The sequence below is a fragment of the Schistocerca gregaria genome, chromosome 1 (assembly GCF_023897955.1).
Source record: "Schistocerca gregaria isolate iqSchGreg1 chromosome 1, iqSchGreg1.2, whole genome shotgun sequence".
Lineage (NCBI taxonomy): Eukaryota > Metazoa > Arthropoda > Insecta > Orthoptera > Acrididae > Schistocerca > Schistocerca gregaria.
Window position 1 is genome coordinate 895,165,519 of NC_064920.1, and position 23,643 is coordinate 895,189,161.

At 38.8% G+C, this 23,643-nt stretch overlaps 1 protein-coding gene across 1 annotated transcript in view; it reads right to left on the minus strand.

The window, feature by feature from the left end:
- Positions 1-1,667: 1,667 nt before the first annotated feature.
- The window catches only part of LOC126274083 (protocadherin-like wing polarity protein stan), a 358,480-nt gene continuing 336,504 nt past the window's right edge, over positions 1,668-23,643 (minus strand). Inside the window, exon 44 of the mRNA XM_049977080.1 lies at positions 1,668-9,646. Within this exon, the coding sequence (XP_049833037.1) occupies positions 9,619-9,646 (28 nt within the window). The 3' untranslated portion in view covers positions 1,668-9,618. The remainder of the gene's footprint in view (positions 9,647-23,643) is intronic.

The window sequence follows — 23,643 nt, forward strand, 5'->3', positions numbered from 1 at the left end:
GACTGGCTGGGTGATATTAAGATATGTGAACACAAAATAAGCAGTCTCGCATATGAGGATGACTTAGTTGTGATGGCAGATTCGATTGAAAGTTTGCAAAGTAATATTTCAGAGCCAGATCAGAAATGTAAGGACTATGGTATGAAGATTAGCATCTCTAAAACGAAAGTAATGTCAGTGTGAAAGAGATATAAACGGATTGAGTGCCAAATAGGAGGAACAAATTTAGAACAGGTGGACAGTTTCAAGTACTTAGGATGCATATTCTCACAGGATGGCAACATAGTGAAAGAACTGGAAGCAAGGTGTAGCAAAGCTAATGCAGTGAACTCTCAGCTATGATCTACTCTCTTCCGCAAGGAAGAAGTCAGTACCAAGACTAAGTTATCTGTGCACCGCTCAATCTTTCGACCAACTTTGTTGCATGGGAGTGAAAGCTGGGTGGATTCAGGTTACCTTATCAATAAGGTTGAAGTTACAGATATGAAAGTAGCTAGGATGATTGCAGGTACTAGTAGATGGGAACAACGGCAGGAGGGTGTCCACAATGAGGAAATCAAAGAAAAACTGGGATTGAACTCTATAGATGTAGCAGCCAGGGTGAACAGGCTTAGATGGTGGGGTCATGATACACACATGGGAGAAGCAAGGTCACCCAAGAGACTCATGGGTTCAGCAGTAGAGTGTAGGAAGAGTTGGGGTAGACCAAGGAGAAGGTACCTGGATTCGGTTAAGAACGATTTTGAAGTAATAGGTTTAACATCAGAAGAGGCACCGATGTTAGCACTGAGTAGGGGATCATGGAGGAATTTTATAAGGGGGATTATGCTCCAGACTGAACGATGAAAGGCATAATCAGTCTTAAATGATGATGATGATGACCAATTCCATATCCACAAGGCAATTTCGTTTAGAAACAGTGAAAGGTTTAGCAAATCTGTACTAATTTTGTAAATATTTATTGTATATTTTCGTTTTCTGACATGTTCTCCATCCCAGAGGATCTCCTCACTATAGATCAATTGTAATGAAAAGTACATTTAATGTAAATATAACTCATTGTAATAATAAGTTTGGCGTACATGGTGTCTATAGCATGTTCAAAACACACACACACACACACACACACACACACACACACACACACACACAGAGAGAGAGAGAGAGAGAGAGAGAGAGAGAGAGAGAGAGAGAGAGAGAGATGTGGAGGGAATGAATTTACCAACACATGGCAGCAAAGAGAAATGTGGAATTAATGATATTGGCCAACACATGGGAGCACTGAGGGGGCAAAAGCCTTTCACATCGCTTAACCTTCTGAAACATTTCTTAAGATAACAATAAATACAATTTCCCCAGCACTAAAATATGGCCACATTGCAGCCTGGAAGAGATCAGTCTCTATCCTACACGGTTCATGGCAACTGATCAAGGGACAGCTGGGGATTAGTAGAGGGAGATGCCTAGAGCTATTAAAAAATGGGCACTGTAGTTGTGTTGTTCTAATTTCATCATCATATTTGCTCTTTGCTTATATACATGGTAATTATGTGCATCTATTTTTTTCATTTCTCTTTGCATGTACAATGAACCATGGATACTATATGTTGATATGGAACACAATGCATCATGTGTAATTGGAGGGTAACTTAACAAAGACAACTCACTAAAAAAATCAGCAAAATTTATTTAAACAAATGTTTCACACATTTTGTAGGGCACAATAGTGCTTCACATCTTCTGTACATCAATAAATAATTTACATTAATTATGTTTCTGTGATCAAGCTTAAACAAATGCATGCTTGAGATCAAGGAGTATTCATGGCAAAAATAAATTATTAGCACAGTACATACTGGCTTTTAAATCTACTATCAAGATAAACACACTACTTACAAACTTACAAACATACATTACACATACATGGGCTGTTAAGGCCAAACACATGTTCCTTGATTGTGCAGCTGTGAATTTAGGCACATTAGCAATCACAACATATATGAGGCACTGACTGTATGGAACAGATACACTGAATTCATAGCTGACAGATACACATCTATATTTATTAAATATGAAATAAATATACAACAGAAGAAACTATTTGAAAGGATGATAATATAGTTGTTTCCACACACACACACACACACACACACACACACACACACACACACACACACACACACACACACAATGCCCACACAGAATGGAAAAGATGGAAAAGTTGGGAAAGGGAACCAATGGCTTTAATACATAATGCATGCAGCAGAATATCATAGTCTAGATACAAAAATTGTTGTACTTTTAAAGCATGCTTATTGCAACCTGAGATGCAGTGCACATGTAATGACATTATGCAGCATACAACAGGTAAATAAATAATATTACTTTATGGAATGTACAAAACTCTCATGGGAGCCACAAATAATAATAAATTTCAATTTGGCATCTTATTGCACAAACGAAACTTAAATTATGAACACATCAACATATGTAAAAATGAATGAGCAGTCTACAACATATCACATAAAAGTTTACAGAATAGTTAATAAACAAAATTATTCCAAAGGTAAGGCATGACAAGTTTGTCAAATAAAAAAAAAATATTAAAAAGAAAGAAAGTTATTAACAGTCAAATGAATGTTCTCTCTCATATCAGTTAGGTAATTCCTTACTGAAGAATTTCTAACTCAGTCATGCTACAACCACAACTGATAAAAGACACAATAACAATGAATAACATTTGTGACTACATAAATTATTCTACATATAAGAATACTGCCCAAATAAAATGCATTCACAACTTCAAAAGTGATGGACCACATGCTTTGACATCATCTGGCCTTCATTGTGCCGAGTGGTCCCCTAAATAATTAATTACTTTAGTGCTGTGTTGGCTGGAGTTAGTTTGTGTAAAATATTCTGCACACAGAAATCAATGCAGAAACTTATTCAAGGAATGTCATCTCTTTTTCTGTATCCTTAATAGGCAAACAAAATGCCTTATTCAATTTACAGTTAGCTTATTTTAAATTCAAAATGATAAATAATGCAAAGTTTGTCATGATACCAAATATCTCCAGTATATATATATATTATATTAAAAACAAAGATTCCAAGACTTACCAAGCGGGAAAGCGCTGGTAGACAGGTGCCTGTCCACCGGCGCTTTCCCGCTTGGTAAGTCTTGGAATCTTTGTTTTTAATATAATATATTTTTCCCATGTGGAAGTTTCAAAGAGGCATTTTTTTCTGATGCAGTGGCTATTAAACATTTTGCAAAGAATAAAATCAGGATGTTTGTCTCACAGCAGATAAGAGGCATTTACCAATGTAATGTCTGAGCTTTTGATCAGATTTTCTTAAGACGTAAGGACTACTTTCTGCATCAGAAAATATGATGTGTCTGCTTATAAGGTATTATATTTGTTCATAAGCTTTTGTGTGAAATGGCCTTTACTTGTACACTACAACTAACAATTTCATCTTGGCAAGGTCACTTTCATCGCTGAAATCAAAGTTTTCATACTATTGTCTTAGTGTGGTTACACAGATTTAATGTCAACTGAGACATACAGAAACGCAGACATGAATACGTAGGTGTTCCCTTGAAAAATGTTACAGTCACTCCTCCCTCGAGCACAGGAAAACTACTTATGTTACTAATGGTACTGATAGCCAATTGCACTGACATGGATAAGAACAGTAAGACCCCATGAACTGTTAAGTGATGAAATCATAATAGTCATTATTATTCCAATGATTTCTGTAGATTGATACCTCCAATAAAAGTGTTCTGAAGATTTGCAAAAATTATTCAAGTCTGTATTATCGTAAAGTGCCCATCATGCATAGCTAAATGAATATTACACAACAGCATAAAACAAGCCACTCACAGGCCACAACATGTTAGCACTTACTGACATGACAAGCACCTATAGTATCATGCATGATACTAGTCAACAGCAGTCTATGGCAATACCAGTTGTGATTTTGGGTAATTTTCTAACGTTATTTGGAAAATTCTCCCTCACATGTGTGACACACACACACACACACACACACACACACACACACACACACACACACAGAGAGAGAGAGAGAGAGAGAGAGAGAGAGAGAGAGAGAGAGAGGTAGTAGTAGTAGTAGTAGTAGTAGTAGTAGTAGCAGTATTAGTAGTAGCATGTATGTATGTATGTATGTATGAGTCACCCGAAGAATGTCCAAAGCTAAGGTATTAGTGTTGTATGAAGAGGGTCACATAATCACTTAACCCACGTGAGAATAGAAAAAAAGAAATAGAAAATTTACATATGTAGAGTATCAAAAGATCAATGGACATAGATGAAATTCAAGAACTTTTTAAAAATATAACTGATTTTCAACATCAAATGATTCATTCGACTGAAATCTTTAATTTTTCAAAAGATGTGCTCATTTACAGTTTACTGTCTGAATGTTTGTGGGCTAACAGTTATGAGCACTGTTTGTAAACTTCATATAATACACTACATCAATTTATCTCCACATTTCTTCCTAATTCAATATATGACAGACACCTTTGAAAATATTTCACAGCCACCAATATGAACAATATAGATTATGATTTCCATCCCTCAAGATTATCCATCATAAAGATTTCCATCCCTCAAGATTATCCATCATAAATGGGAAAACTATTTATGGAAGATAAAAGTGTGTAAAAATGTGCAGTCACATATTCTATGAGTTGCATTTAAACCACATAGTCAAGCGACTGGAGAGTGTGTTCATTTTTAAGAAAAACCTTTGATCTTAATGCCTTGTCATTAAGGAAGTCAAAATAGACATGTCTGATTTTACAAAAGGCTATTTGGAAATTGTTAAAGGTTTTAGAGATTGGTGGTGTACAGTAATGAAAAGTTTTATAGAAGGCTACGCACTTAGCACAAAGATTTCCATTGGAATATAAAATATCTTGATATTTGTGTTGCTAATAGCTGGACCTGGCAATGTTATCCACAAATCCTTCAAACCTATATTTGTGTTGTGGTTTATGGAATTGTAGTGCCGTCAATCTAGTTCTACAAAACATTTTTTTTCTTCTCCTTTGTAAACTGTTTAAAATGGAATGTAGTAGAGAACACTTCAAGGGGCAGTTTAAAGTAATGGGTATATAGGAAATGTTGGGAGCCAATTGGATGTATTTATAAACCAAGTTCTTGTACTCTCTTTCCTGTTCACACCTCTAAATAGGTAGTTCACAGAAGTGATTCACAGCTCTTTCCTAACTCTAACTTATTCCATTATCTACAAGACAATGTTATAACATCTCACAGAAACTATATGAATGATAATACTATTAGATTGTGTTGATCAAGGAATGTCTGAAGTAGAATGAGAAACAGTTTACCACTCTTCTATACAACTGCATAAAAGTAATACGACTGTGTGAAAAACAAACAATAGAATGAGAAAAACAAACAAATTGCTGTGTTAAATACGAACTCCACACTCAACACACACATAAACAATAAATTGGACATTGAACTCAACTTTAAAAATGTGTGTTTCTCTCTATGCAATTGTGCACCCACAGACACAACTCCCTCTCCCTCTCTGTGAGTTAATAGGCCAGTAAATAAGAAGCTGAGCACTGTACCTCAGCTTTCAAATTTCCATTCCTCACTTGAAAGCTCAGTTTTATTATGTCATTATGTAGCTATTGAATGCTCAACACTTCCTCTATATGATAAATGACTGTTTTCAGTTATACCATTGTTTGATAGTAATAGAAAATTACTTCAAAATCACACCCATACCTGTTAGTATGCCAAAAACTCACATTCACTGAAGTTCAAATGTAGAACTAGTCAAGCATAATTTTGCATGAAAATAGTGAAATAGTGTTAGATATCCTGCTAATACTGTACACTTACCGTTCAAAAGATAACAAAACTTTTTTGAGTTTCTCTTTCATGGTCCACATACAGTTCTTTTCACTTTTCATAAAACAACCTCAAAAGGGAATTAAAAATTATTGACATAATTTTGTACCAACTAAACAGACAAACAATCATGGCTGAACTGTGCACACAAAAGATAAGTTACAATATAATTATGTGAAACATTTCACTACAGATTTGCAATGCAGTCTACATAACAAGTGGAAGTTGAATTAAATTGAGAATAATAATTCCAGTACATGCATTTTATATACAGTATGTCAAAGCTGCATTGTGAATCAAATGCACAATGTGATAAGATAATATGAATGCCATCACAGTACAAAAACATCTATTATCACAGTAATCAAAAGGTCAATACCCCCCCCCCCCCCCCCACACACACACACACACAAAAGAGATGGCCACAATAAGGAGAAACAGACAGATTCACAGATATTACGTTCAGAAGTCCAGCTCCCAGCATGGAGGACACAAAGACAAAAAAATAGATGAAAGTATTCCTAATTCTCAGAGATCAAACACTGGAAAATTCAGGATGGAATAATGACAATATAATGAAAAGGATAGTTCCTACCTACCACATAGTGGAGATGCTGAGTCACAGATAGGCACAACAAAAATACTGTCAAATGTAGCTTTCAGCCAACAGGCCTTCATCAGAACATACATACATACACACACTCATGTGAATGCAACTCACACACACATGACCACAGTCTCTGGCTGCCAAGGCCTTATCAGACAGACAGAGACAGTGGTCATGTGGGTGCGAGTTGCATTAGTGTGTGTGTGTGTGTGTGTGTGTGTGTGTGTGTGTGTGTGTGTTTTGTCCAATCCTGTCCTGATGAAGACACGTTTGGCGAAAGCTTTGTTTAACGGTCTTTTTGTTGTGCCTATCTGGGACTTAGAATCTCCACTATATGGTGAGCTGCAACTGTCCTTTTCATAATATTGTAATTCTGAGAGATCTTGATAACTTTCCTTCTGATACCATGTCGGCCCTCTTAGCTTGGTGTCTAAGTGATAAGCCCCCATCTGGTCCACAATGTTCTCTTTCCTTCACTGTGGTTCTAAAAGCTAGGAGTGCTTTATCTATTTTTATGTGTTTCTACTGGGAGTTGCATCTCCTGAGGTTAATTAATGTTTAACCTACCAGTATCTTTGTATAATTTTTAGAATGTAATTTTCTTTTTATCAAAATGCACAAATGTCACACACAAATCTTGGATGTTCTTAAAGCAGTGATGTACTGACTAGTATACATGGTTCATTAATGTATGTTATGGGTGCTTGAGGATATTTATGTCATCTGACACAGCAGTTTACATTGTTTATATGCTGGGGAGAGTTCAGAAGACTTATGTCCTGTAGAACCAATAGCAGATAAACAGATGTGTTACGTCAAAAGCATGTAATATTTACGACAAGAGTTAAATTTTTTGAAATGGCATAAAGAATTTTGTTCAATCCAAAGCTGAAGTGAAGATTTTATAAGAGGGAATACAAGATGTAAAAATAGAATTAATCACCATGCAAGTAGTTAGAAAAAAATAATGTGATACAAAATATGGAAGACTTAAAAAAAAAAAAAAAATTGAGAAAAAAATCCCGAAGGCTAACAGGAAGAGAATGAGAGGAAAATTTATTAAAGAAATGACAAATATGGGTGAATACGGTGGTGATATTGTCATAATAACAGGCTAAACCCCAACATTTAAAATGGTTTACAATAGGTAATTAAATGCGAGTTAAATTCTTTTAAATTTTCTGCCTTATAATACAGTTTCTAATTCAGAAAAATTACAATTATTGCTGACTGACCCAGAGGAAGCAGAAATGCACATTCATTACACAGCTTATGTAACTCTTTAAGAAGTAAAACACATGGTTTTCCTAAAATATTTAACATACCATTAACATCTCTTGTAAAAGCTTCTAGGTAGCTTTGAATATAATGTCTGCATTAGTGTTCTACCCAGAATTTACAAAAATATTCGATTTTGTATGTTGCTCATAAAATTTAAAATTATACTTTAGTACAAGCCAATATTAAAAATATTTGTTGAGTACATCACACAATTTCCATGTATTAAAAAATTCAAATAATACTAGAAAATATACAATTTTGATTTTAAAAAACATGCAAGTTAAGTTGTAAATACTGACGATATAGTATGAAGTTCTCAGGTGAAAATGCACAGAAGACATGAGTTCATACGAGAAACATAAGAATATATACAATCACAAAAGACAAAATACAAACACACCAACCAAAAGAAGTAATTTACCTCATATCATTCTCAGTATAAAATGATAAATGTTAATTCGGATTGAAAACTACATATCCTAGCAAGAAACAATAGTTGTCTGATACATCTGTTATGCAAGCATTCTTTAAATACAAACTGTTCTTTTTTGCTCAAATGTTAGTTCATTTCCATTCTGATAGCAATTCTTTTAGTTCAGATTTTACTTTCCTAGCAGAACAATGTTACTCAAGAGTTCCAGGGCTAAATTAGTTGACATCGTGGTAATTAAAAAGATATATACTAATTTTCATGTGTGCATACCGATTGTTTTGCACTATTAATAACGTTCTGGTCACAGCCTGTGCTGGCATCTGCACATTTTCTGACTGTTATTCATGCAATGTTCAATGGATGAACAAAATTATCTGCCCAGGTTTTCATTACAATTGTCACATTCATAACCATTTAATAAGTTTTACAATGACACTTTTTTGTGTGTGTTGACTGTCACCTCATTACACTAGAGGACCACACATCTAACACTTTTCTTTGAAGGAGGAAATTCACAGAATAATGCTATGCTTTAAAAGTTAAAAAGTATTATTTATAAATGCTAGTGTGTGTACTGATTGTTCAGTAGCATGCGAAACAAATATCTGAGGATGCCAGTTTCAAAATCTGAACAATGCCTAACTCCACACACAATCAGCTGTTTTATTGTTCAAAACCTGCAACATAAGCCTTAGATGGCCCAGTTATACAGCACTTTTGTAATGCTCAGGCCAACAAAGGAAATATCTTCTTAAAAATGCTACAGACTCTTGACTGCTGGCTTTTCACTGAACACTGCAGATGTTTCACTGCTTGCTTTTCAGCCACATAGGATGCAGATATTTTTCTTCATTGTCACAATGGTAGCGTACAAACAATATCACAGTTAGGTACTGGCAGTCACATATGTATTTGAGAGTAAAAGTGTATAAAGTTTTTCGTTGTGAAATACTCTGCACAGAAGCAACCATGTAACGTGCAAGAACCAAAGCATAATGTTCTCACTTTGCTCACTCACTACATAGTAGTCAAGAGAAATATCTCTTATGATGGGGTGAAAATCCTCTCTTATGATGGGCTACAACTCCTACATAGGGACCACTTACTTTATGGCACTTAATGATAAAATACCAGTTCGGCTAAGGTAATCTTCTTCCCCAACAGAGACAAGCAGGCCTAAACACAAATTTGCTTGTTGCATAATTTTGAGAGATACATATCTCTTATTAAACTTTTTAAAATAAATAGAAATTAAAATACTGCAGACTCTCCATTGTTGAGAAAAAGAAAGTAAGCAGAGGAAGGAGTAGTGTTTACATGTATGTCTTCCACATGACAGATCATGTCCATTGTCCTGTCTTTGAACAGAATATTCAAACTGGTGTCTCACTCATATCCTTCCTGCAAAAAGTAAGAAATATTAAAGGCAATTAAAACAGGAAATTATTCTATCATTAAATGTAACAAATGATATGTTTTACTGTGAAATTATTTTGCAGAAGGTGCATGGGTGTCATACAATATTCGTCAACAAAATTGACACCGTTTATTCTAATGAAGAAAAGCTCAGATATTTAAAAGTATTCAGTTTATAAGCGCAACAGAATAACATTTCTGTCACATTATCTAACAAATGTGATACTCACTGATGAGCCAGAACATAATGACCACCTCCTTGATAGCTAGTGCACCCGTCTTTAGAAAGAAATACACAACTGATACTGCTTATCAGGGATCTGGCAGTTTATTGGTAGGTTCGTGGTGGTATGTAGCATTAGATGCACAGGTCATGTAATTCACATAAATAATGGGACACTAATCTGAATATGCTGTGATGGTGCCTGATAGTGACCCAGATGAGTTCCATAGAATTTACACCAGATGAATCTGGTTGCCAAAACATCAACGAGAGTTCACTACAATGCTTCTCCAACCACTGTAGCACAGTTCTGCCACCGAGACACAGACAGTTATACTGGTGAAAGATGACATCACCATCCGGGAAGACTCTGAGCATGAAGGGATGCAGATGGTTCCCAGCTATCAGTGTGTCTTCAATTACTACCACAGGTCCCATGCAAGCATAATACTGCTCCCACTAGCCTGCGTTCATGGCGCACTGCATGTTTTGAGCCGCCATTCACCTCAGTGGTGGCATCTGTGGAGAGGACCATCGACATAGTGTAGCGAAAATATGCTTCACCTGACGAGCCGACATGTTTCCATTGACTGACGGTCAAATCCCAATGTTCCCATGCCTACTGCAATCCTAACTGATGATGTTTTCATGTCAACATGTGAACACATAGGGGCAGTCTGCAGCAGAGTTCCATGTTCAACAATGTACGATGAACGGTGTGCTCTGAAACACTTGTGCCTGCACCAGTATTGTGCCCTTTTTACAGAGATGGCACAGAACACCATCTATCCTACTTTACAGAGTGGATAGGCCTCCAAACCCCATGTTCTGTGCAGTCATGGGCATCCAACCATTTAGCACACCTAGTGGTAGTTTCACTGTCCTTCTGCCTCTATCCATAGATGCTCACGACAGTAGCACATGAACATTTTAGCAGATTAGCCATTTTCGAGATGCTCGTTCACAAGCTTCTGTAATAATCATCTGCTCTTTTTCAAAGTCACTTATTTCAACAGATTTCCCCATTTGCAGCCCTTATCTTTGCTAGTGTGATCCCCCGCCCATGTCTGTTCCACTTACAGACTTTTGTTACCATGTCATGCACCTGCAATGTGTACTTTTGACTAGTCACTGTTAGTTTCACAGATGATTTCATGTCAGGCTTTTGCACAAGACACAATATTTATGAAAAACGTTCTGTGTAGGACTTGGCACTCTGAAAAATGCAGCTATCTTCTGTTTCAAATAACCAATTTTTTATGACGATGATGACATCATGGTTTCCTCCTTGACACAGCAATTCTCTTGCTCATCTTATGGAATAAGCATGAATTTGACTATAAAAGCTAAGCTTTGTCTTAAAGATGTGGTTATAGGCCATGCAGAAAACCTGATTGCTGACATTAACAGATAAAATTAAAATGGATGCTGGCTTTCTTATGCATTATCACAGTGTGGTGTTTAGCATTAAGTTCTTATAAGTATAGCTCCAGAAATGTCTTGAGTATATGCCCGATTTGAAATAGTCAGTGAAACAAAGGGTTATTTGTCAGCGGTTTAACGTTCTTTTATTTTGCATTGCCACTTGAGCTTTCATGAGCAGGTTGTTTCCTGTTGACAGAAATGTCACATTCAGCTAGGTTTCACTGTAATTGCAAGCACTGATCACCAGCTATACGCCTGCCAATCTGAGGTTCTGATAAAATACCAATTTAAGTAGTCTGAAATCTGCATAAGTGTCCATACCACCATAAATGGCCTTTAAACAGGAGGAACTCCATGCTGTGCATGTTACACAATCTAATAAAAAATAAATAAAATACCCAGGGAGAGAGTAGGAAATGAAACAAAACTTCATGAATGAGAAGATATGTGACATACTTCAGCACTTAAAAAACGGAGTCAAATTTGCAATGAACTTGGCAGTATGAGCCCACTTATCAGTATGACACAGTATCCTCTTCTGGTCAGGCTGCATGCAATGGTTTGGTTGCAAATTGTATCAAAAAGCATTTGTACTCTCGAGGGAACTGTTGCTGCTAGGCACTGATATCCTAGATAATAGCAGTGAGATAGAGTTGTCATCCAAGCTAGCTCTGCAAGTGTTCTATAAGGGTCAGATCAAGGCATCTTGCTGGCCAGAAGAGGACCTCAGCATCATGCACACAGTTCAAAAAGATGTGTGCCACATGACGACAAGCACAGTTCTGCTGAAAGATTGGAACATTACACTGTTGCATGAGAGGGAACACATGAGGACACAGGATGTTCATGGTGAACCATTGTGCCCTCAGAGTTCCCCCAATCACTATCAGCTGTGACCTGAAGCCATACCTGACACCCCATCTCAACACTTGGAGTAACACCCCTGTGCCTCTCCAGAACACTGGAAGAATGGGACTTCTCCTCAGGTTACTGCTATATTCATCAGTCATCCATAGTAATGCAGAACTGTGATACATCAGTGAACACAATACAATTCCATTCACCAGCAGTCCATGCTATCCAGTCATTGCATCACACCAAATGCAACTGTTTGTGCTGTGGTGTGACAATCTATGCATAGGACGATAATTCCCTAGTGCAGCTGCCACTAGTCTCCAGCCAATGGACCAATGGTACAGGATGACACAAAATATTGCACAGTCCATTACTTGTTCTTGAAAGGAAGCAGTAGATGTGACAATATTTTGACCCTCCCTTGTTGTGCTCACGCATGGTTGACCGGAACCATGACACTGAGTATGCCTGCTCTCAAGTTAGTCTGATGTCCAACGTTGGGCCACTGTCACATCTGAATGCTCCACTAATCTGGAACTTGCAGTATTTGACCAGTTAGCCAAATGGAGATTGTTTCAAACTCTGTAAGGTGTTGATAATGCCACGTCTCATGAGTATGCAACATTTTCATGTCCTTCACAGTGATCACTCAATGTCTGATGCTATTCACACACCTTACTTCCTCCATGAGGCCTAGTAACAACACTAAACATGAACAACATTAATATACTCTAACAGCACTTCCACCAGTCATGGAGAATTGCAACTAATATTTTACATCCCTATGAATGGCGTGAATATGCATGAAGTTACATTGACACCTGATCATGTCTTGTGGGTGCTTCAATTTTTTGTCAGGCATTATATATATCCACAGAACTTCAGCATTTTACATGTAACCTTGACATTTCAGAATTTCACAGAGGCATTCCACATGAAAAGTTCTCAGATGGTTTGTCTCTCTTCTGTACAGGTGCCAAATCATGAAGTAGAATGGAAAATATTATTCCCTGGTAGAGGAGCAGTTCAGATTTTTGATGTAAACAACAGGCAGTTCATACCCTTCAGTTCAATTTGATATAGGCAGCAGCATTAGGAATGCTGGTAGCAATTCCTATCTCAAAGTGACTGTCACCTAAAATTTTGCTTCTAATATACCACACACAAAAGTAGTCAATTCTTCAAACTGTTATTCAGCTAAGTTTAAAGGGGTAAGGAAGGATGATTAGGGTTTACCATGCTGTCAGTGGTGTGATCACCAGAGCCTGCTTTGCATTGTACCCTGTAAGTCGAGGGCAAAAAATGGTTTTCAAACCTCTGATGTGAGGCTGCCCAGAAAGAGAGGTTTGCTGTGAGAGTAGCATAGGCCTGCTTTATAAACCTGTTTTTCAGTGGCTACACATGCATATGGCACAGCTGGGGGATGGACAGAGAAAGGGCATAGGAGGGAATGGGTAGTGAGAGGGGAGTTAGAGGTGATGGACACAAGGAGGAAGGAGGAAGGAGGAGTGGGACACAGAGAGAGGGGGAGACGTGATTAGGGAGAGGGAAGGCAGGAGGAGATGGATACAGAGAGAGGAGGAAGGAGGAGCTGGAGTGGTAGAGGGTAGGCAGGAGGTGCTGGATAGGGAGAGAGGGGAGGAAGAAAGAGACTGAAAGATGAGGTCAGAGGAGAAAGAAAGAAAGACAGACAGACACACACACACAGAGAGAGAGAGAGAGAGAGAGAGAGAGAGAGAGAGAGAGAGAGAGAGAGAGAGAGAGAGAGAGAGAGAAGGACGTGATTAACAGAGAGAGGGGGAGAAAGGGAAGATAGATGCATAGATAGGGGAGGAGGAGGTGGACAGTGGAAGAGGCAGGAGGAGGAGGAGGAGGAGGAGGAGGAGGAGGTGATGGTCAGATAACAGAGAAGGTGGAAGGAAGATATAGACAAAGTAGTTGTAGACAGACAGTGAGGCAAGGGTGGAAGAAATGGCCACACAAACTGCATTGGTAGGGAGGGGGGAGAAGGAGGTGATGGATATATTGGGAGAATGGGAGCAGGAGGTAATAGACAGAGACAGCGATGGAAGAGATGAGCACGCACACAGTGAGTGGGTGGGGGGAGCAGGAGTTGATGGGCAGATAGTGAAAGTGGAGACGAGAGAGTGAGAGAGAGAGAGAGAGAGAGAGAGAGAGAGAGAGAGAAATGGGAGAGGAGGAAGGGGGGATGGACAGAGGAAAGGGGTAGGTGAGGATGGATAGAGGGATGAAGGAGGAGGAGATGGACAAATAGAAGTGAGAGGGTAAGATGGACAGAGAGACGACGGAGGGAGAGTTGGACAGAGAGAGGGATGGAGGAGGAGACGAGTGCAATATATGTGTCAAATGCATATGCAGGTGAAGCCACAGGGAAAAGGTTAGTTATGAATATCAGGGGAAGTGGTATGCTTGATGTCACAGGCTGAGAAAAAGTTAGAAACAGGAGTAGTGGTGGTCCCCTCATTCTAGGCAGACTGCAACAGATGTTGGCTGAGGTGAGGCCATGTGGCTAATGGCAGCACAACCTCAGTGGTGCAATATGGTTTATTGTTATTTCTTCTGCTGTTTGTGAAGTATATCCATATAGAGTTGCACAAGAAGTTGACTGGTGTTCAAAAGTTGTATTTTGAACTGGTAAGATAACTAGATTTAGATGTGTTTAGATCAGATTAATAAAGCTTATGTCACACTATTGCTTCATGTCGCACATTGGTCCTGGTAAGTACAGGTATGCTTATTTACTTGTGTTTATGCTCATTGTAGTGAAAGATAATTACAAACGGACTTCTGGTTGCAACAGAGTGCAGAAATTTAATAGTCATGGAGAATTTTGTGAAGCGTGGTGCTGGACAAATCAGAACTATCCTGGTGTTTCACGTATAAAGTCACACTTAGCACCTTGGTTTGTATGATATCCCACTGGGGTCACTGATTCAGCAAAGTTATATTGAGGACACAAATGTTTTGATTTAGTGGCTTTAGTCAAGGCTCCTTGAATTCTGGTGGAATGAGCATTTGTCTTTGATTTGAAACTGATACTGATGTACATCGACTTAAGTGGAGGACATAGGGCCTCAACAAGTTGTCTGTTTTTACCAGAAGTTTTGGGTATGGCATTTATTTCATTGTCAAACAACCTTTATCCATGCTCAGCATTTAATTCAAAGATTTTACATGTACCACCAACTGGGATACAACAGAACAATTTGAGCAGGGCAGGTAATGCAGATGAGATTTTGTTGGGCTGGGGAGTTGCTGATGTGGACAGAGTTACAGCAATCAATAGGTAGGTTCACAATAGTGCTAGATTCCAAATGCCTGTAACTCAGGCATCCATTGTTGTAAAGAGTTCTTTTTCTTAGAGATGGTGAATGTTTTGTCCTTTTCACCTAACTTTGCACAAAATTGATGCTAAACATTAATCAACAGATGAATAAGTTACAATATACAGCTTGCACAGTAAGAATAATAAAATGACTTCAAAACAGATCATTTACGGCCACGAATTAAATCTACTATCTTTGTCAAGCTAAATAAAGCTATCCCCAACCAAAAGGTTTGTATGAACACCCCCATCCTTCCCTAGTCTGCTTCTGATCTCTGATCCAACTCCCCTAGCCAGTTATAAGGAGACCTAGTTTAATGTGGACTCGAAACCACAAGGGACCTTTGCATTACTCGAACTGATAAATCACTGCCACACGTGAAAGAAGTGATAAATGATGATAAATATCTAAACCAACTGGGTATCAAACATTGCCCATTTGGATTTGTAGTTTTCCACTATCCACTGAGCCATGCCAATCGAGCTAATGACAGTCAATAATCCCAAACAACTGATGAAAATACTTATCTTGTTTCTTCTACCTCCAAATTCTTTTAATGAATGATTGCTATATGACACTTTCAATCTACTTAACTGGACAACACATTGTTAACAGTCTAACAAAAATATGGGACTAGTGTATAGTCATTTTATCACTGGAGCTAAATGCATTTAAGTCACAAAGTGCAAAACATGATAAATAATACACAAGAAATGGTATCAATAGAAAATGCTAGTTACAAAAACATACTCATGAGAAAGAGCACTAAAGTCTAGTCTTACCTCCTCCCTTCATCACCAAAAAAAGGAATGCATGAAATAAAAAAGTTTTCACAGATCAATAAATGAAACTTACTTGCTAATCTATTACTCAATTACACAAACAAATAATTTACCAACACAATATATGAATAAATTGAAGAGAGACACAACTACCTAAGGAGGAAACTCAAATATTTCATTTCAGCTGCAACAAATTGTCCTCCCAAGATTATTATATAAAGTGTGGCAGAAACAGTAACATACACTTAGCAGAATTTCCAGACTCTGAAGTACAATAAAAGACACACGAAATGCAGTAATTGATTTACTGGAAAAACATCTGTAATGTAATTTTTCCAGTTGCTTTTCAAAAGTAATCCTGAAATGAGGGCTGGTAATTACAGTACACTGTTGAAATGATCCACAAAAAGTTCTATGGCCATAACACATGAAGAGGAGAGGAGCAGGAAAGTGGGAAGATGACGAGTGGGTTCATTGAGGGTGAGGGGACATGAACAAGGAATGAAGTGAAAGGATAGAGGGGGGCAAAAACTGCTTGCTGGCTGGGAGGGTGTGGCGACAATAGGTTCGTATAGGTGAGGTGGGGATAATTTTGGGAGTGGAGAATGTTTTGTAGGAGCTAGGCTGGGAAAGGGGAGGCAGGGGGAGGTGGATAGGGAGAGGGGGGGAGGGAATGGACTGAAGGATGGGGTCATAGGGGATGGAGAGAGAGAGGGGGGAGAGGGAGAGAGGGGGGAGGGAGAGAGAGGGGGGAGGGAGAGAGAGGGGGGGAGGGTGAGAGAGGGGGAGGGAGAGAGAGGGGGGATGGAGAGAGAGGGGGGATGGATGAGAGAGGGGGGATGGAGAGAGAGGGGGGAGGGAGAGAGAGGGGGGATGGAAAAGAGAGGGGGAGGGAGGGAGGGGGGCGAGGGAGAGAGAGAGGGGGAGGGGAGAGAGAGAGAGAGAGAGAGAGAGAGAGAGAGAGAGAGGAGAGAGAGAGAGAGAGAGAGAGAGGGGGGGGGGGGGAGGGGAGGAGAGAGAGAGAGGGAGGGAGGGAGGGGAGAGAGAGAGGAGAGAGAGGGGGGGCAGAGAGAGAGAGAGGGGGGGGGCAGAGGGAGAGAGAGGGAGAGAGGGAGGGAGAGAAGGGGGAGGGAGAGAGAGGGGGGGGGGAGAGAGAGAGAGAGAGAGAGAGAGAGAGAGAGAGAGAGAGAGAGAGAGAGAGGAGGGGGGGAGAAAGGGGGAGAAGGAGGTGATTGACAGAGAGATGGGGCGAGGGAGAAGGAGGTGATTAACCTCTAGAGGGAGAAAGAGAACATGCACACAGAGATGGGGGAGGAGGAGATGGACAGTGAAAGGGGGGGGAGGAGGAGGAGGAGGAGGAGGAGGAGGAGGAGGAGGGAGATGATGGTCAGGACAGAAAATCTGGTAGCGGTGGGGAAGATGCAGATGGCCCAGACCTGTGAAGCAACCACTGAAATCAAGGATGTTCTGTTCAGCTGCATGTTGTGCCACAGAACGGTCTACTTTGCTCTTAGTCATAATTTCGTGGTTGCCATTCATTCTCGTGGACAGCTGGTTGGTAGTCACATCAATATCTGGCCTCTGATGGGATAGAACATGCCTGTTACATGACTGGCATAGGTATTACTGGCTGGGTGGATTGGGCAGTCTTGCACCTGGGTCTTCCACAGGAGATTACGCCTGTGGTAGGGGCTGGGATTGGGAGTGGCATAGGGATGGACTGGGATGTTGTGCACGTTGGATGTGTGACAGAGTACCACTTTAGGAGAGGGTGGGGAGGATCTCAGGTAGGATGTCCTGTCTTTCAAGACGCGATGACAGTTAATCAAAGCTCCGACAAAGGATGAGCACTTCTCTGTAGCTGGTGCTTAGAGGTGGTGGATGGATTGGGAGTGTTTGGGGAAATGGCAGGGGAGATATGTTTGTAGACTAGATCTGGAGGATAGTATTTGTCCATGAAGGCTTTAGTGAGGTCTTCAGTATACTGGGCAAGGGAATTCTTGTCACTGCAGATATACTGTCTCCGAATTGTATGGGATGCATTTTTTAGAGTGGAAGTGATGGCAGCTGTCGAATTGCATGTATTGCTGGAGGTTAATGGGTTTAATATGGACAGAGATGTGGATGGAGCCATCAGAGAAGAGGACGTCAACATCCAGGAAAATAGTGGGTTGAGTGGGAGAGAAGGTACTGAGGTTGTGAAGGAATGAGGATAGGTTCTCTTCGCGCTGAGTCCATATCATGACTAAATCTTCAATGAAAGTGAACCAGAGTGGGGGTTTAGGCTTTTGGGAGGTTAGGAACGTTTCCTCTGCATTGTCCATAAACGGGTTGCTATAGGAGGCTACCCACCCAGTACTTCCTATTCCTTGGTGTCACAGGTTTATCAGAGACTGGGCTACGTGTGAAAGCAACCATGCCATATACCAGCTCTGCTGCAATTATTGCTCAAATTTTTATATCAGTACGACTATCAACCTGGTGGACAACCACTGCCAAACTGTGCACAGGAGCATGGTAGACCACTTTTTCATTCAAAGTGACAGCTGTATTGCGATCTGAGCTGCCAGAGCTGGAGATGGCAGGTGTGTGCGTGAGGTGTGCCAATTTGTATGAACATGTGGGAGGTTTTTTTTCTGAAGATGTCTTTGCCCTAAAACTAAAAATGTAACAGTCTTTTTTTTTTGTGCTTGCCTGCAACTCAATGTGTCATCTTCAAGACAAGTAGTGATCTACACTTTTCCTAATGTTGTTGATATTCCAACCTGGAGTTTCTGTTGTTTAAGAAAAGAGAGAAACCTTTTAAGTTACTACTTATGTAAACTTCCTTAGGTGATGGCAGTTTTTGGCTGTTTCAGTGCATCTCTGAGTTTTTCCTGCAAGGAGTGGGGAATAGACTACACTTTAGCCCCGTGTAATCAACTGTTCCATCTAAAGTATATTACAACTTAATATGCTCTTATTAACACACAACACACAATACTTCAATGATCACATAGTGTTCGTCTCTTCCTCACCACTGGCACTGCTGCCATCGTTTCATGCCTCCTCATTCACATATTCCCTCTCCCCCATACCTTCTCTTCTGTTGACATTCTTTATACATGTATTTCTGTCTCTAATAGCTATTCTGAACTTGTTTGCTCCCAGATGTATTGTTTGAGATTATGTTCAGTAACTGGAATATGTCAGCATTCCTAATTAGGTATGTCACTTCACCATGAGGGTGTTCATGTCTCCTAGCTTCCACTTGGAGCGGGCATGTGAACATACCAGGAGATCCCTAAATCACCAAAGTCACACAATACTGACAGTCTCTTTCCTTTCTGGGTACATATTAGGTGTAATGGCTGTGTTCTGTAATGAAGCCCATTGTGTAAGCTACTATCTCATGATGTTGATCTCAGTGGATGTTATAAGTACATTTCAACAACAAATAATGTTTTTTTTTTAAGGAATACAGAATAGGAAAAATTTATATCTTGCTATTTATGTTAACTGTAGTGGTAATTATTATGTTGCATGTACTATAAGCAGCCTGAGCAAGGTGTAGTGGCAGCAGAGCCACCTATCAGAGCTGACCTGGACCGCAGAAGCTGCTTGACATCTATAACATGAATCTGAGAAGATCCGGCCGACAACACTGGAGGCTATTATTATTATTATTATTATTATTATTATTATGGTTGTAATGCATTAAAAGGTGAAGGTGCTTCTTTGTCTGTGGTCAAAAAGGGTCTCTGAAGTTTTTCTTTTATTGAGTACATGAAGTCAGAGAGAGACTTGGAAATTTGGTGATGTAGAAAACTGCATACATCCATGTTTTTTACTTTTCTGTGATGAGTAAGCTCAGTCTTGATGTAGTAGAGAAATAGTGGGTTAATTAGCTGATTTTAACTCAACACCATGCGAGTAATGCAGATGCCAGCCAGAGATTCATTACAATAATCCTCAGGAAAAGTAGTCCATCAACAAAAGAAGTAACTTACAAAACACTCATTTGACGAAGACTTGAATATTTCTCATCAGTATCAGGTCTGTACCAGAAAGGATTCGTAAAGGAAATAAGAGCAACAGATTTCATTACAGGTTCATTTAGTGAGCATGAAAGCATCATAGAGGTGTTCAGCCAAATCCAGCGTCAGGCACGTGTTATGCTTTAAGGTACAGTCTACCATTAAAATTTCAAGAGTGTACATTCCTAGAAGAGTCAATCAGTGCATTGCTTTCTCCTAACAATATCTCACAAAAAGACCATCAAGATAAAATTAGAGAGATTCAGGCCCACTTGGAGGCTTACCAGCAATCGTTCTTCCCATAAACCATACCTGACTGGAAAAGTTACTTCGTGGTACACAAAGCACCCTCTGCCACTTGCTGACAGATGGCTTGTGGAGTGTAAATGTAGATTTCATAATTGTTGCTATAAAAACTTATATCTCTTGTCTTTTTAGCAATTTTTAATTCAACATACTTACATGAAAGCAGAAATAATATTTAAACAATAACAGGTCAAGCAATTACAACAGATCAGATGCTTATCAATTTAAAAATAAAAATTACAGTATCTTTTTATATCTTTGGCAAAAATGAAATTATTTCTTCCATGCAATTGTCTATGCAATGAGACCTCTGAAACAGAGATATTGCTAGGTGGCTCACACAGGTTAAAAAAGTATAATCGTTTCACCTCACTGAAAGTATATATACTTGGTGATTATTCAAAGGTTTCTGGGTGATAAACATGAGAACACATTACACTATGTGTATCTCCCAAAGAACGATCTTACTGAATTCCACAATAAAACATGAATGCACTGCACTCAGCATGTCTCATGGAAAAGTTAATGATAAATATTCAACAACAATTATAATTCTCCCAACAGTTGTAGTCATGAATGACTGTGGTTGAGTTTAGGATCATTCTGCCCACCTACGTAACACATTCTCTAGCAAACAATGATTATTCAGTAGTGCTCTCTTGTTAATGTCATAGACAATGCGAGCATTAAACCTGATTGTAGCAAGTTATTAAGTGAATTTTTAGTCCATTTGCTGCAAGTTGTCATCTCGCTGATAATGGTGGTAGGTGATGAGTTCTGCACAAACACGCGAGACACATAATCTGCAGGGTACACATTGTCTTCATGTGCACAGCAAGTGTATGTGTGTATCACAACTGTCATTTGGAACCAGTAATGATGCAATCTGTCTGTGCCTTGACTTGTGCGAACTGCCATCAGTCATGAACTGGAATTCATAATTAAGTCACACTGGGTCAAAATTATCATCAGACCACAGGACATGTTTACATCTTTTGTCATGACTATTTTTCAGTAATCGGAACTACAAGAAAAGAGAAATGTAGTATCTAATAAAGTGGCGACAGGCCAATGAAGATGTCAGAAAATAATAACTGACATATCTGACAATGTTCTGGCATTATAATTTTTGCCTGACCAAAATAAAACAAAAACTGTAAGTGGAGTAGCAACATATTTCATCATTAATAGTGTCTTACCACTCTTATAAAAGTTTGTGCAGGCTAACAGCAAGGACTGGTTGGTCAATAGAATGCACCTATCTTCCTGAGGTCACTGTGCTGCAGATCCGTGTTAGTCTACTTTTCTTCAATGTTTGCAGTTTGGAGGTACTGTATTTATTTATTGTCTGTGTCAGTAGTATTGAATATTGGGAATTTTGTAGAAGAGTGATTAATTTTTAAGGCTGAGTACACAATTTTGAGAGTATAATCAATAGTCAATGTGAAAGTGAATGTGGGTGAAATGTTTAAGCAGATTGTGGAAAAGATGAGCGAGGAAAAGAATGAACTCAAGCAATCACAAGATGATGTAAAACATGAACTGTTAGTATCAAATGAAGAGATAAAAGAATTTTTCATCAATAAAGAAGGAAATAAAAGCAGTGTGTCATGATTACAAAATGAGCCTGTCCCTCTTTAGAGTGGATGCTGAGGACCAATAGGATTACTGAATAGTGAAATATCTAAGCATAAACATGAATCAAATCAGAGAATTTTCAGTTGGAGGCAAGACACGGTATACTTGTCAAAGAAGTAGCTGAAGTGAAACAGCAGGAGGACAGAATTCCATCTGGATTAAATTGAAGAAAATGGCAACAGTAATGGAAGGGAACAAGTCATATCACATGTTAAGCAATTTGAAGTTAGTGTCACTGCCAAGGCCCAGAGGTGGGTCTTCGATAAGTTACAATTGAGACATGAGATGCTTGACAGTGTGAGAGTGGCTCAGAAGGATAAACCAATGAGTTTGCCAGCCTCTGTGTTCCTAGCCTCCTCTCCTTATGCAGAACAAAAAGACAGTATACACAAACCAGTTTCACTTTCAGCAGACAAGTGGTTAGTTTAATGTCGCACATAGACACTGATAATCAACATATAGGTACACCTGTCAGTACTATGGATCAAGTGTGCTTGGAGTTAGTAGTAATGTGCAAACTAATAAGTTGGAGGAGTTGCCTGTGGAGAATGTAAAATTAATTAGTAATAATAGAATAGAGAATGTGGTGAAATTACCCAAGAAAAGAGCTAATGATAAACTGCAAGAAATATATTAACTGAATTACAAGAAACCAATCATGTCACCTCCACTGGCAAAGACAATGAAGGAGTATCTACAGAAGATATATGTTACTTTCTACATAGTGTTATTTTTTATTTTGACAATATGTACTTTCTTTGTCACAGTAAGAATTTCTCATCCTAAAGTGATAATATAACGCAATTAAAAATATACAAAGTGTGGAAGGCTTGCACAGTATGCAGAATTTGAAGAAATATGTCCATTTAAAACAGGAAGAAAGATAAAAAATTTTCATTGAATTGCAAGGAATCAATTACATTACTTCCACCAGTAAAGATGGTAAATTTGTATATACTGAGGGATCATATATTCTTAAGGAAAGTTACTCCAATAATAAAAGCATAGCAGAAGAAACATGATAATGACAAATACTCTGTCTTAATTATCAGACCACAATGGGAAATTCCTGACTACATCATAGAGGCTAGAAAACAGATGTTGTACAAATGCAGTAGAAAACAAAAGTATAAACAATGTAAGAGACATCAGTGAACAATTGCTCATATCTGCCAGTCCATACAAACTATTTAAAATGGCTCTCATATGTTAAGTTTCGTTATAAGTTTTGTATGTAACATACTGCAATTTTTTTTTATAGTGTGAGCCTAAGTAGGTGAATGATACAATTCTTAGGGAGTATTGAGCTGTGGGAGAATGGCTGACAATAGACTCAAGGGGATACCAAATAGTGACTCTGGAGTCTATGGTAAATATAACAACAGCAAAG